Source organism: Miscanthus floridulus, chromosome 14 (genome assembly GCF_019320115.1).
Source record: "Miscanthus floridulus cultivar M001 chromosome 14, ASM1932011v1, whole genome shotgun sequence".
NCBI lineage: Eukaryota > Viridiplantae > Streptophyta > Magnoliopsida > Poales > Poaceae > Miscanthus > Miscanthus floridulus.
Genome location: NC_089593.1, coordinates 80,035,406 through 80,048,493, shown reverse-complemented (window position 1 = coordinate 80,048,493; position 13,088 = coordinate 80,035,406). Strand labels below are relative to the sequence as shown.

Sequence of the window (13,088 nt, the reverse complement as noted above, 5' to 3'; positions counted from 1 at the left end):
GATCAGAAAATCCTTGTTCAAAGCTTGTATTATCTCATGCTTGAAATAGGTCAATTTAGTGGACTTTTGTTTTTTTCTAATATTATCGGCCGGTCTTAATTTCTGTATCTAGTCTAAGAAAGAACACGGCCAAGTAATAACTAGAATGGTTGGATAAGCTTGTACACATACCAACCACGGAACAAACCCAAGGTTTGACCCTCTCTATAGCTGTATCTATCTCTTGGAAGTTTTTAAGTGGTAGCCTACTGACTAATCGCCTGCGAGACGGATGTAGTAACTTCGTCGTCTATCTTTTTGTCCTCCTGCTACGCAAAGCTTTGACAACACTAGCGTAGACCATTGACAATTCTGTGAAGCCGCCAATAAGATACAACTACAAATATCTTCACTCGTTGCAGAATTTGACTTTATACAAAGAACTATTTGGGCCACCAGAGGATTCCTTATGTGCCCTAGATAGCTCTAGAATCGATGACATACCACAAGTCACCCTGGAAGAAAATGAATTTCTAACCTCCCGATTCTCAGAAAAAGAAGTTTGAGATGCAGTTTTTGACATGGAACATAATAAAACACTGGGCCAAATAGTTTCGCAGCTGAGTTTTATCAAAAGTTTTGGAAAGTCATCAAAGGTGACGACCTTCTAAAGATGTTTCAACTCCTTCACAACGGGGATTTGCCATTGTTTAGCTTGAATTCTGGTGTCATCAACCTTATACCGAAGGTTCTAGAAGCAAACCGAATTCAACAATATATACCCATTTGTCTGCTCAATGTGAGTTTTAAAATCTTTACTAAGGTGGTTAGTATTCTAGAAGCAAACCGAATTCAACAATAGAGATCCATTTGTTTGCTCAATATTTGAGTTCTAAAATCTTTACTAAGGTGGCTACTAACCGCTTCAACTCGGTGCTGATCATGTAATCGATCAGCTTTCATGTGAGGACGCAATATCCTTGACGGAGTTGTCATCCTGCATGAGACAGTACATGAACTTCACCGGAAGAAATTTAATGGGGTAATTCTCAAAATAGATTTTGAGAAAGCTTATGACAAGGTGAGATGGCCTTTTTTGCTACAAACGCTACGTATGAAAGGATTTTCACCTAAATGGATAAAATAGGTTGAGTCCTTTATCACAGGTGATAGTGTAGCAATTAAAATGAATGATGAGATTAGGAATTTTTTCCAAATGAAGAAAGGACTTCATCAAGGCGACCCACTATCTCTTCTTTTATTTGATATTGTAGCATATATGTTAACAATACTAATCAATAGAGCCAAAGATGTTGGGCAGCTAAGTGGAGTGGTGCCACATCTAGTAGATGGTTTATCAATCTTGCAATATGATGATGACACTATTCTCTATAAGGAACATGATTTTGAGCAAGACCGAAATATGAAGTTATTACTTTATGCTTTTGAGCAAGCATCAGGCCTTAAAATCAATTTCCATAAAAGTGAAGTGTATTATTTTGGTGATGCCCAAGATGTAGTGGATATACTCAACTTTTTGGGTGTAAATCTAGGGAATTCCCGATGACCAACTTAGGTATTCTGAATTTTTTATTTTTTATCACTTTTTAAATATTCACATTTAGACCCCCTGCGTGTTTTAATTTCCAGTTTGGACCCTGGGCTCAGCGCCATGACTCACAGCGCCGAGCTGTGTGGCGTGGCAGTGGAAGTGGAGCCAGCGTGATGCCTACGTGGATAGGGCGTCGGCGCCAAGATCTATGGCGCCAAGCTTGGTGCCATAGACGTCGGTGCCGAGCTTGGAGTCATGCACAATGGCGCCAAGGTCGGCAATGAAAACAACTGGTTTGTTGTTTTAGATTTCGAAATTGGAGATCAAAAAGTGTCCAAACAAAGTTGGGGTTTGTTTGCATGCTAGTTTTTCTAGGAGTACTACAAGTTCTATTTAGGGTTTAAAAGGGGTTGCCACATGAAATTCAAAATGGAAGCACCCAAACATGGCATCACAAAAACTGGCAAACAAGGACTTGGACAAAATTTTGGAAGGGAAAACAGTAACAATTCAAAGTTGTGTCCACTGTTTGATAAGGTTAGATGCTGATTTAGGGTTTGGTCCAAAAATAAAGTTTGTAGAACACAGCCTAGTCTACAACTTTGATCAAAGGTCAAACACTAGAACTCATAGAAATTAAAGTTCTACTTTGGTCAAAGCAGTAACATCAAAAAGGTGCTTACACTTGATAGGAACACTTAGAAGCATTTTCAAGCCATGTCATCAACATAAACCCTAGTTCATTTTCATTCCTTAGGAGTTCTAGGTTGGTTAGGTGGTCAAATATTACCTGTTTACACCATAACTTGCTTGGTATTTCAACCATTTGAAGCAACAGACATGTTTGATTAACCCAGCGCTACATGGACATAACATGGAACAATACATTGCATGTGTGGAACTCTAGGCACATAAAGCTAAATAGTCCCACCACTAATCCTAACATGCCTTAGGGAAATTAAACAAACCATGACTTTTAGTGGCATGTGTGGAACTCTGTACATCTAATGTTCAGAACTCCACCACTAGTCCTAACATGCCTTAGGGAATATTACTTGCTGGGTCTATTACATTTTTTCTACTAGGTGTAGCATGGTTGTTTCCCCTTTCCTCATGCCCTGAAAATGGTTCTGCTGCATCCTTCTTCATGTCACTCTTATTCTTGAGAGTTGCCTCACGAGCTTGAAGCTCCTCCTACTGACGCTTGATGGCTACTTCATGCAAACTTAATTGCTCCTGCCTCCTTGCAAACTCATCCTCCTTGCCCTTCAGACAGATTGATCCACCCTCAATCACTGCTCTTGCTCAAGCTGCATCTATCGTTCCACCTCACGAGCCTAAGTCATATTGATAAAGTATTGTCCTTTGTTTTCCACCTCCATTGGGCACGAGGGTGGCCATGCCGGTGGCACCTGATCCACCCATTCGATGAACTTGCAAGGCTACGTGTGTAGTTGTAGATGTCATGTAATCGGGTTAAAAAGCGATACGAGAAATAAAGTATTTAGCTGTCGTCGTTACCATGAAGTCGTCATCTAGGTCTTGGTACATGAAGAACCTACTATCGTAGTTGGCTCTAGGAAGTCGATCCGTCCAGATGCTCAACATCGTCAGAAAGCCACAATGGTGCTTTGGCTGCTCATGCCACTCGGACACTCCAAATGGGTCAGATCTCCAGGAAGACATGGTTGTGCAATAGAAGTTTGATGGCTTGAGGAGGAGATGTGGTATGGAAGACATAGGAGGCCTTTATGTAGGCAGGTTATATGGTGCAGTGAGCATAGTCCATGGAGAGGACGACATGGGTATCTTTCTGCTTTTCAAGATTCCAATGGAGCAATAAATGTCCCTATGTAGGCTTTGAGAGGTTTTAGTATTGTAATAAATTCATAGATCGCAGCCTTTTCAGAGATTGGACCATTCAATGTAATTGGTACAACATAGCCTTTTCAGTCATTTGCAGGAAACGGTACATTCCATGAAATAAGTGCTACAACATAGCCTTCTCAGAGGCCGGTCATCATAATTTTGAAACAACAACAAGCTACAGTACATTGCATGAATTATAGAAACACAAAGTACAAAGTGTGGCTAGCCTGTTTAGAATGCCTAAGATCACTAAACTCATGAACTGTTGGATCCTGGCCAGGGTAAATATGCCTAATCAGCTCAATATCACTCTCTGTCAACTCTCCAATAGGGCGGTCATCATCAGAATCAACAGCCCTTGCGATCTCATAAGGCTCCACATCATCCATAATTTGAACACCCACACTATAGGAGGCAGATAGACTTATTCAACATTGATAGATGGAGCAACAGGAGGACCACCCACATTTTCTGGAATGTCTCCTGCAAGGCTGCAACATAAGCACAAAAACGATGGGATTAAGACAAATGAATGGAACGAAGGGCAAATTCTAGGTCAAAGGGATCTCCTCATGGGCTGCCAAGACATCATTAGTCCGACATTCATCTCAAACTGGCCAAGAAATTTGGACCTTGTTGGGGGCAGATAGAGCATCGGGCACCGCAGGCGTTCCACATCCACATCAAGGTCCAGTAATGGATGGTCAAAGGGTGCCTGCTAACCCAATTCTGGTGAAAACCATGAGGGGTAGGCTCAACTGACACCTTCCGCACAACTAGGTCCAAAAATTACAACTGATTCCTCATAACCGATCTAACATATTTCTCCCACTGATCCTCACAGCCAATTGAGATCATCCGCCTTAGAATTGTGTCTTTTGAAAAAAAACGAAGTACCCCCTCAACTGCGATGCCATCCTCATTTACTTTTTCCTCACTAAACTTACTTAATTCCTAGGTGTTACATGGCCTCCGATTAGGCCACTGCCGCCGAGATACGTGCACAGTGGAGAACCAAGTCGAGAAGACCGAAAAATGACGGCACGAGGAAAAAGAATGAAGGGGTATAACCAGTGGCAAGTGGGTAATTTTGATGAAAACCTTGCCCCCACAGCCAGTGAAAGCAAGTCGAGGGGTAATGTGAGTTTTGTACTGGGTGAAAGCTGCTTTTTTTTTAAAGAAGCAGCTAGTCATCCCACCCCTTTGGTTGACTTTTGCCATTTTTTAGCAAAAACACTTTTGGAAGCCCAACCAAACACACCCTAAATAGAACTACCGTCTCTGTATTTTGGGAGACATACATAATTTTTTACCGTCATGGTTAATAATGTCCTAAAATTTAATTTTGTACTAGTGAATGAACGTGTAGGTTTCCCGGTAGATGTACTTCTCTAATGGTATTATCTTGATAATTTTACCCATGGTTTAGGAATACGCTATTGCTTTGCCTCAACCGATGAATTCGTGGTTTAGATAGAGGAGGCACATGTGTTGTATCAGAGAATAAAGGAAAAAGGGGATATCGCTACAGACATAAGTCTGAGGGATATATTGACGTTTGGATGGGTGGGGATGGGGATTGGGATAAGATAAGGAGATATTACCTGTTCGCTTATGCTGAAATTTAGCTTATGCTGAAATATTATGAGAGGAAAATATTGTTCCATGACTGAAAAGTAGCTCAAGCGAACAAGGTTTCTAGCAATCCGTTCTTTACACCTCATTTAATCCTAGCTATTCATCCATTTCCCTATCCCTATCCCACCCCCTCTATCCCAATATCCAAACGGCAAAAGGATGGGGGGACATGAGTCTATAGTGTTCATGATCTCGTTAATTTGAGGGGTAGAGATGACTAGTTGTGCAGCGATCTGTTTTGGTGTAGTGCTAGACTGCTAGTTACGTAGTTTGAAAGACATTGCTTTACTTTGTTTTAGATAAAGGAACGGAGAAGGTCCTGCATTACTTGATCATCATTCTCTCTCTTTTCCCACTCCTGCTTACTTCCTTGTGTGATTTGAATGTTTGATCCAAGTATATGTTCATATCAAGGTTGATGAATGTAGAGTCATAGCCAGGCTTTTGCTAAATGACTCAAATGAGGCGGACAAGTGAATGTTTTTTTAAACGGAGTTTCCTCTGCTTTAAGAAAGCAATGTAACCATTACGGAACTGGGGATACCAGTGTTCAACGAGAAACAAACTACTAGAACTATTACAGCTTTAAAACTCATAGACGTCCGAAGTTGTAACTACACTAGGCTTGATGTTGCACTTGGTCTGCATAATGTCAGCCGGAACTCTCTCCGGCGGCCGGAATTCTTCCGGTGAACTCGCTTACGAACGGTAAGATGCAAACGAGACCCAGGAGTTTTTGGTGCTGCACAAACCGTGACAGCTTTTCTCAATATATTAGCCAGCTATTTATATACAATGCTGACGCTAATTCTGGAAAGTAAAAGAAAGGAAATCCAAAGATGCATACGTGAGGAACAAGCAAGCTAATCTTGCCGTCCACCATACATACGTGCATGTACACGTACGTATATCATACAAGGACGCGCTCGGGAGGAGAATTTCCATGCCAAGCTCAACGCTATCTGTAAAAAGGAAATAAGCAGGAACTCAGGATTACATGCATTGCTTACATTTCACCCCCTAAGCCTGAAGTTCCTCGCCGATCTTAACAACACCCAGCTTTATACGTAGTTCACAGAAACCTTGTCCTCATGGCCATCAACGACGAAGCCGAGAGGCTACCTGGCGTAGACCTCCTCGACTAGCTCGTCGTTGAGGAACGCGGACTTGACATCCATGTGGTGCACCAGCCACCCCTCCTGGGCAGCGAGTGCCAGCAGCAGCCGCACTGACTCGATGCGAGCTACGAGCGCAAAGACCTCGTCGAAGTCCACGCCCGGCTGCTGGACGTACCCCTTCGCGACGAGCCGCGCCTTGTGCTTGACCACCTCACCGGTGGCGTTCTTCTTCACCTTGTACACCCACTTCAACCCGATCGGCCGGTGACCGGGTGGAAGGGGCACCAGATGCCATGTCCGGTTGCTCTCGATGGAGTCCATCTCCTCGATCATGGCACGACGCCAGGACTCGTGCTTCTCAGCCACAGTGAAAGTGGCTGGCTCCTCCTCGATCTGCAGATGGAGTTCAGCAGCTACCTGACGTGCAACGAGGCCAGGCGGTGATGCTGCTCCAAGGATGTTGTCGATGGTGTGGTACCTCGGCTCGACGTCATCATCGTTATCAGCGTCCAAGTACTCCTCCATGTTTAGAGGTGGCGAGATGAACTCGGGCTAGGGCAGCCAAGTTGTTGCTGGTGCTGGAGTCGTAGGAGGAGGAGTCGGTGCAGCGGGCGACATCACCGGTGTGCCCGCCACGGGTGTGCCGGGGATCGCTGCAGGGGCTGCTGTCGTCAGGGGATCTGGTGTGCCTACAGTGGTGTCGACGTCGACACGCCCAGTACCCAGCTCCATCGCATAGTACTCCACAACGAGGTCCACAACGACCTCCAAGTCCTTGCCCTCGTCCTTCTAGCTCCAGGACGTCGGTTCATCGAAGACCGCATCCCTGGACACGACAGCGTGATGCGTCGCTGGATCGTAGAAACGCCATGCCTTGGCGCCTGGCTCGTAGCCGATGAAGACAACCGGAGTGCCACGGTCGTCGAACTTCTTCATGTGTGGCTTCGTCGCCTTGATGTATGCCACGCACCCGAATGTGCACAGGAAGCTGACATCTGGCCTACGACCATGCCAAGCCTCATACGGCGTCATGCCGTCGACGGCCTTGGTGGGCGCCCGATTCAGCAGGAAGACGGCGGTGGCTACCGCCTCGCCCTAGAACATCGCTGGCATGTTCCGGCTCTTCAGCAGACTGCGCGACATGGTGACGATGGTCTGGTTCCTCTGCTCGACGACGCCGTTATGCTGCGGCATGTACGGCGCCGTGTGCTGCCGCTCGACGCCGTGCTCGGCGCAGTACTCCTCGAACGCAACAGAGGTGACCTCACCCCATTGTCAGTGCGCAGAACGCGCAGATGCCGACCTGTCTCCACCTCCACCTTTGCCTGGAATTTCTTAACGGCGGCGAGGGTGTCGCTCTTGGCAGCGAGTAGCGTCACCCACATGTACCTGCTCTTGTCGTCAACCAGCAGAAGAAAATATTGCTTGCCACCGGGTGTGGCCGGCGTGATTGGGCCACATAGGTCACCATGGACCAAGTCTAGGAACCCCACTGCCCGCCGCTTTGCCTGCGACGGGAACGGACTCCTCTTCAGTTTGGTGGTAACGCAATCAGCGCAAAGCTGGTGGACGTGCTCAATGTGGGGCAGCCCGTGCACCATGCCCCGCTGCTCGAGCTTTCGCAGGGCGTCGAAGTGTAAATGACCGTAGCGCTCATGCCACAGCCACGCACTGTCGCTAGCATGTGCAGCCAAGCAGAGTGGTCGCCCAATCTTGACGTGTAGCAGGTACAGCCGGTTCGCCGAGCGTTGGACTCGCGTGATCAACCGGCCCTTGTCGCGCAGATCCGAAGGACGCCGTCCTTGGTGTGGACGTCGTAGCCGCCTTCGTCGAGCTAGCCAAGGCTGATGATGTTGGTGGTCAGCCTCGGGATGAAGTACACCCCCGTGAGCGGGAGGTGCTCGTCAGTCTTGCCGTCGAACAACACAGTGCCGGATCCCTCGATCGTGACCTCTGAGCCGTCGCCAAACTTGACGGTGCCACGGATCGCCATGTCCATGTGGATGAAGGCGTCCCGGCAGCCCGTCATGTGGTTGGTTGCCCCGCTGTCGAGGTACCACAGGCTGTCATCACGCTTCGTCTCGCCATCGAGCTGCGCGAAGACTTTCTCCTCGACGACGCGCAGGGGTCGGCGCTCGGACGGAGTGTTGGGGAAGACGGTGGCTTGGGCCATCAGCAGCGTTGGCTCCGAGTCTTCTTCAGCTTGCGCGACGTGAGCCTCGCCCTTGGGCTTGCTACGGCAATCCTTGGCCCAATGACCGTATTTGCCGCAGCGCTTGCACTGGTCACGGTTGAGGGCCTATCCACTGTCAGATTGGCTTTTGTTGCTGTCGCGTGACGTGGAGCCATCACCTTTGCCACGCCTGTGGCCGCTGCGCTTCTTGCTGCTGGTGCCGCTGGAGCTGCTCCTGCTGCCCTTCTCCTCGGACTCACGGAGCTTGAGCCTGGCGAGCCACTCCTCTTCACAGAGGAGCAGCCAGCCCTGGTTGTCGAGGACGGGCACTGGCTTGCGTCGCTGCTCCACGGCACGCAACCTGCCAGTCACCTCCTCGACGGAGATGTTATTGATGTCGAGCAGGGTCTCGATGGAGATCGCCACCTGAGCGAGGTGCTCCGGCACGACCTGCAGCATCTTCCTCACGACCTCAGCGTCGGTGACATTGTCGCCGAGGAGGCGTAGATCAGCGGCGAGCCCGGTGATGCGGTTCACGAAATCTTCCGCGGTCTCCACCTCCTTCCATACCAGGGCGCTGAACTCACGCCGGAGCTGCTGCGCATTGGCCTCGCGCACCTGCTGGACCCCGACACGGATCCGCTTGATTGCCGCCCATGCTTCTGCTGTCGTCCTTTTCTCGCAAAGACCTGTAAGCATCTCAGGTGGAACGGATCGCAGGATCGCGGCGAGCGCCAGACGATCATGGCGGTAGACGATCTCCTCGTCTTCCTCCGGCTCAACAGCATACCACCACCCCGCCGCCTCCAAGTTCACCTACATCAACATCGCCCACTCCTGGTAGTTGGTGCGTGTGAGCATGGGGAACTTAGTGCCGGCGTCATCCGCGGTGCGGTGGAACACGACATCACGGCGCCCTCTACGCGGCGCTGGTGAGGGCGAGACGCGGCAACCTCGTCGCCCTCCACGGCCACCGGGCGGAACGGAATAGTGCTCCATCCCTTCTCGTGGTCAACGGCTCTGGTACCAAATGTCAGCCGAAACTTTCTCCGGCGGCCAGAATTCTTCCGGAGAACTCAGCTTACGAACGCTAAGATGCAAATGAGACTCAGGAGTTTTTGGTGCTGCACAAACCGTGACAGCTTTTCTCAATATATTAGCTAGCTATTTATATACAATGCTGATGCTAATTCTGGAAAGTAAAAGAAAGGAAATCCAAAGATGCATTCGTGAGGAACAAGCAAGCTAATCTTGCCGTCCACCATACCATACGTGCATGTACACGTACGTATATCATACAAGGACGTGCTCGAGAGGAGAATTTCCATGCCAAGCTCAACGCTATCTGTAAAAGGAAATAAGCACGAACTCAGGATTACATGCCTTGCTTACACATAATGCGCTCCTTATCCACCTCTTTCAACATGATGCACCATTTCTGCAGTAAGGATAAAGCAACATAGATCATGTCAGCAGGAGCTTTAGGTAGTCTTTTTTTCAATAGCCATCTTTTTCAATAGCCTGCAAACAAGAACATGATTAAGGGCCTGTTTAGATGACTTCATTTTGCAAAATGAAGCACTGTAGCAGTTTCGTTGTTATTTGGCAAATAGTGTCCAATCATAGTCTAATTAGGCTTAAAAGATTCGTCTCGTGGATTTCGTCTAAACTGTGTAATTAGTTTTATTTTTTATTTATATTTAATGCTTCATGCATGCGTCCAAAGATTCGATGTGACGGGGAATGTGAAAAATTTTGCAAAATATTTGGGGAACTAAACTGGACCTAAACGAAAAGGCAAGGGCCCTGCAACCAGGTTTCCGAGAATTCTTTTAGTGATCTAGGAACATTATTCAAACTGAACACCTCCTTTACGATACTCCAAACAAAACGAGCGGAAAAAATATGATCTACAGACTCTAAGCCACCACACAGACAACACTTGTCACCTCCTTTCCAACCCCTTCTCGTCAAGCTTAGTGCCACCTGCAGTTTGTTGTTAAATATCTGACACAGAAATAATTTAATTTAATCTTCAAAGGGATCCTACTTTTCCAAATGTAACCAGCAATCCTGCTAGAAACTCCCCAATTAGTGAGGAACCTATATAGAGACTGGGTAGTGAAAAGCTTTTTCTTTTTCTAAAGCCCAGATAACCACATCATGAGAATCAGAATCTAAAACAACATTGGCTAGTTCATCCTGTAAGGCCTTCCACCTCTCAAACTCAGGCACAGACAGAGGTCTTCTAAAGTCAATGTACCAGTCCTCCACCCAGCAGTCATATACATAGCACTCAGGATCTCTGACCATCCTGTACAGATCCTCATAGGAAATCTTAAAGGGCACCTCATGGTAACCAGCAGTCTTGCCAAAATTTGCAGTTTAGTCCATCCCCAATTTTGAAAACAGCTCCCCATCTAAAAAGGTGTTTGACCTTATGAAGGCCTTACCAGAACTGTGAGCCCCCTTTGCTCTTAGAAGTGAAGAAGCTACAACCATCCAAATATTTAGCCTTAATTAATTTGAACCAAAGTTCATCAGGCTCTTGGTGTATGTTCCAGATCCACTTTACTAGTAGGCATTCATTCATTATCTTGGTATTAATAATCCCTACACCCCCATGGTCTTTTGGCCTAGAGACCATTTTCCATTTGGTCATGTGGTACCTAAACTTCCTTGCCAAAGAAAATTAGTCCTTATACCACCCATCTTCTTATGAACCCCTTCCTGCAGCCAATAGAAGCTCATGCAGTACATAGGAATACTGCTTAAGCAGGAATTGGTGGTCAGGATCAATCTGCCCCCAGAAGTAAGATTTCTCCCTTTCCATGTGTTATGAGTTATGACCGGCATACATCCTCCCTAACTGTGTCCGTGGCTAAGTGCCTGTGACTGCTTCCTGGCCATTGCATGCTGGCATGCGCCTCTAGACCCTTTCAAGTGTTTCCCAGCCGTGAAAGTATTTGCTATTCTTAGATAAGGACTTAGTCGAGTGGTGTGAGTTGAGTGATGAGGGAAATAAGAATCTGTAATGTCCGTGAAAGAAAGTTAAGCAGAGCAACTAATTTGTTGCTTGGCTTCACCCCGGAGCTCCAGGAGCTCCCTCTTCCTCGTTCTTACTCGCCACTGCGCCGTGATCACCACGGTGCCTGTCCGCCGCCGCCCGCCTAGGCCTCGTCCTCCCGTCTTTCACCCATACAACCTCCGCAGCACTAGTCGCAGGGTAGCGGACTCTACCACCATGGGTCTAGCCTTTTGAACATTTTCTGAATTATGGGATCAAAAAACCCCATATTCAGATGCTATCCCCAAGTACTTCAAAGGAAAATCCCCCAAGTTACAGTTCAGCATGTTTGTCATTCTCTCTTTCTCTTTGCTAGACTCCAAAGTCCAAACACAAACACCTCACTCATATGAAAATTAATCTTCAGACCTGTTAACCACTCTTATCACGATAGATAATGAATGTTTGTCATTCTCTCTTTTTCTCTTTGCTAGACTCCAAACACAAACACCTCAGTCTTATGAAAATTAATCTTCAGACCTGTTAACCATTCTCTCTTTTTCTCTTTGCTGGACTCCATACAAGTGAATGTTAATAAACCCTCTTAATCACAATTGCAATAGTCTGTTAAGAAGAAATTAACATTATGTGGACATAGTGAGCTTGGCCACTTGCATCTTGGCAAGGCATCCTGTTCTTGTCAGGTTGGACAACAGCTCATGGATTGTCCTTTTGTCAGACAAAGTGGATTAAGATGCTAGAATAGACATGCAAGGCAGAAGAAAGGATACATATGCATCAAGTAAAGGATCCGGACATAGTTCTGAATTAACTAACTGAAGAAACACTCAAATAATATCCATATTCCTCACAGGAATTGTACTATGCTTGCCATCTGAACCGAAATAAAAAGTAACTATGCATTGAGGGCAAAGCAAATCAAAGCATTTGTACTGTATGGACTACCGAGCATGCCATGCGCCATTGTTGTTGCTCGAACAAACAAGGGTCATCCCTTCCACGCAGCCACACAAGATGCAATAACATGTGTTGCTCCTAATTAAGTCATCCACTCTATTGGACGACGAACAGCTAGCTAGCTCAGCTAAACTAGTCTAAGCATATCTACCTTTGCTGGAGTGGAGACACCAGCTAGCCGGCCGGTGAGAGGCAAGGGGTGCGGACGCCAGGGCAGGGTCTCAGAGCATCGTCTGTTCAACGATGGCTGAGCTCGCGTCAGGCGCCGTGAGCTCGCTGCTGGGCCTCCTCCGGAATGAGGCACTGCTGCTGAGCAAAGTCGGGAGCAACATGGAGTTCTTCAAGGAAGAGATGGAGAGCATGCAGAGCTTCCTGGAGCACCTGGCCAGGATGGCTCGTCCCACCAGCGGGCACGACGAGCAGGTGCGCACGTGGATGAAGCAGGTCCGTGACCTCGCCCGCGACTGCAGCAACTTCATCGAGCTCCACCACTGGTGCTGTGACCCCGCGGGTTCACCTTCAAGAAGGACAAATTCCAACATCTTGTGTGCTTTCGCTTTAAGGACTCCAAAAGGACCAACATCATCTTTGAAACTGGAGCAGCACCTGAGCTGAAGAAGATCATTCTGTCCTTGGATGACAAAAGGTCCAAGCTTACTGGGGTCAGTGACCTTCAAAAAGTGAATGAGGTTGAATTGAAGGGTGACAAGTTCCTTCTCGAATTATTTTGCAACGCCAACCATATTTCCAAGATGACCCTTCGAGATACTCAAT

The 13,088-nt window shown here is 47.2% G+C and overlaps 1 protein-coding gene across 1 annotated transcript; it reads right to left on the bottom strand.

Annotated features, from left to right (window-relative positions):
- Positions 1 to 8,455: 8,455 nt before the first annotated feature.
- On the bottom strand, positions 8,456 to 10,642 carry LOC136503846 (uncharacterized). Its single transcript, XM_066498793.1, has 2 exons — positions 10,487 to 10,642; positions 8,456 to 9,145 (listed from the first exon to the last, which is right to left on the bottom strand). Exons 1-2 carry the CDS (start codon positions 10,640 to 10,642, stop codon positions 8,456 to 8,458), a joined length of 846 nt encoding a protein of 281 aa, XP_066354890.1.
- Positions 10,643 to 13,088: the final 2,446 nt, after the last annotated feature.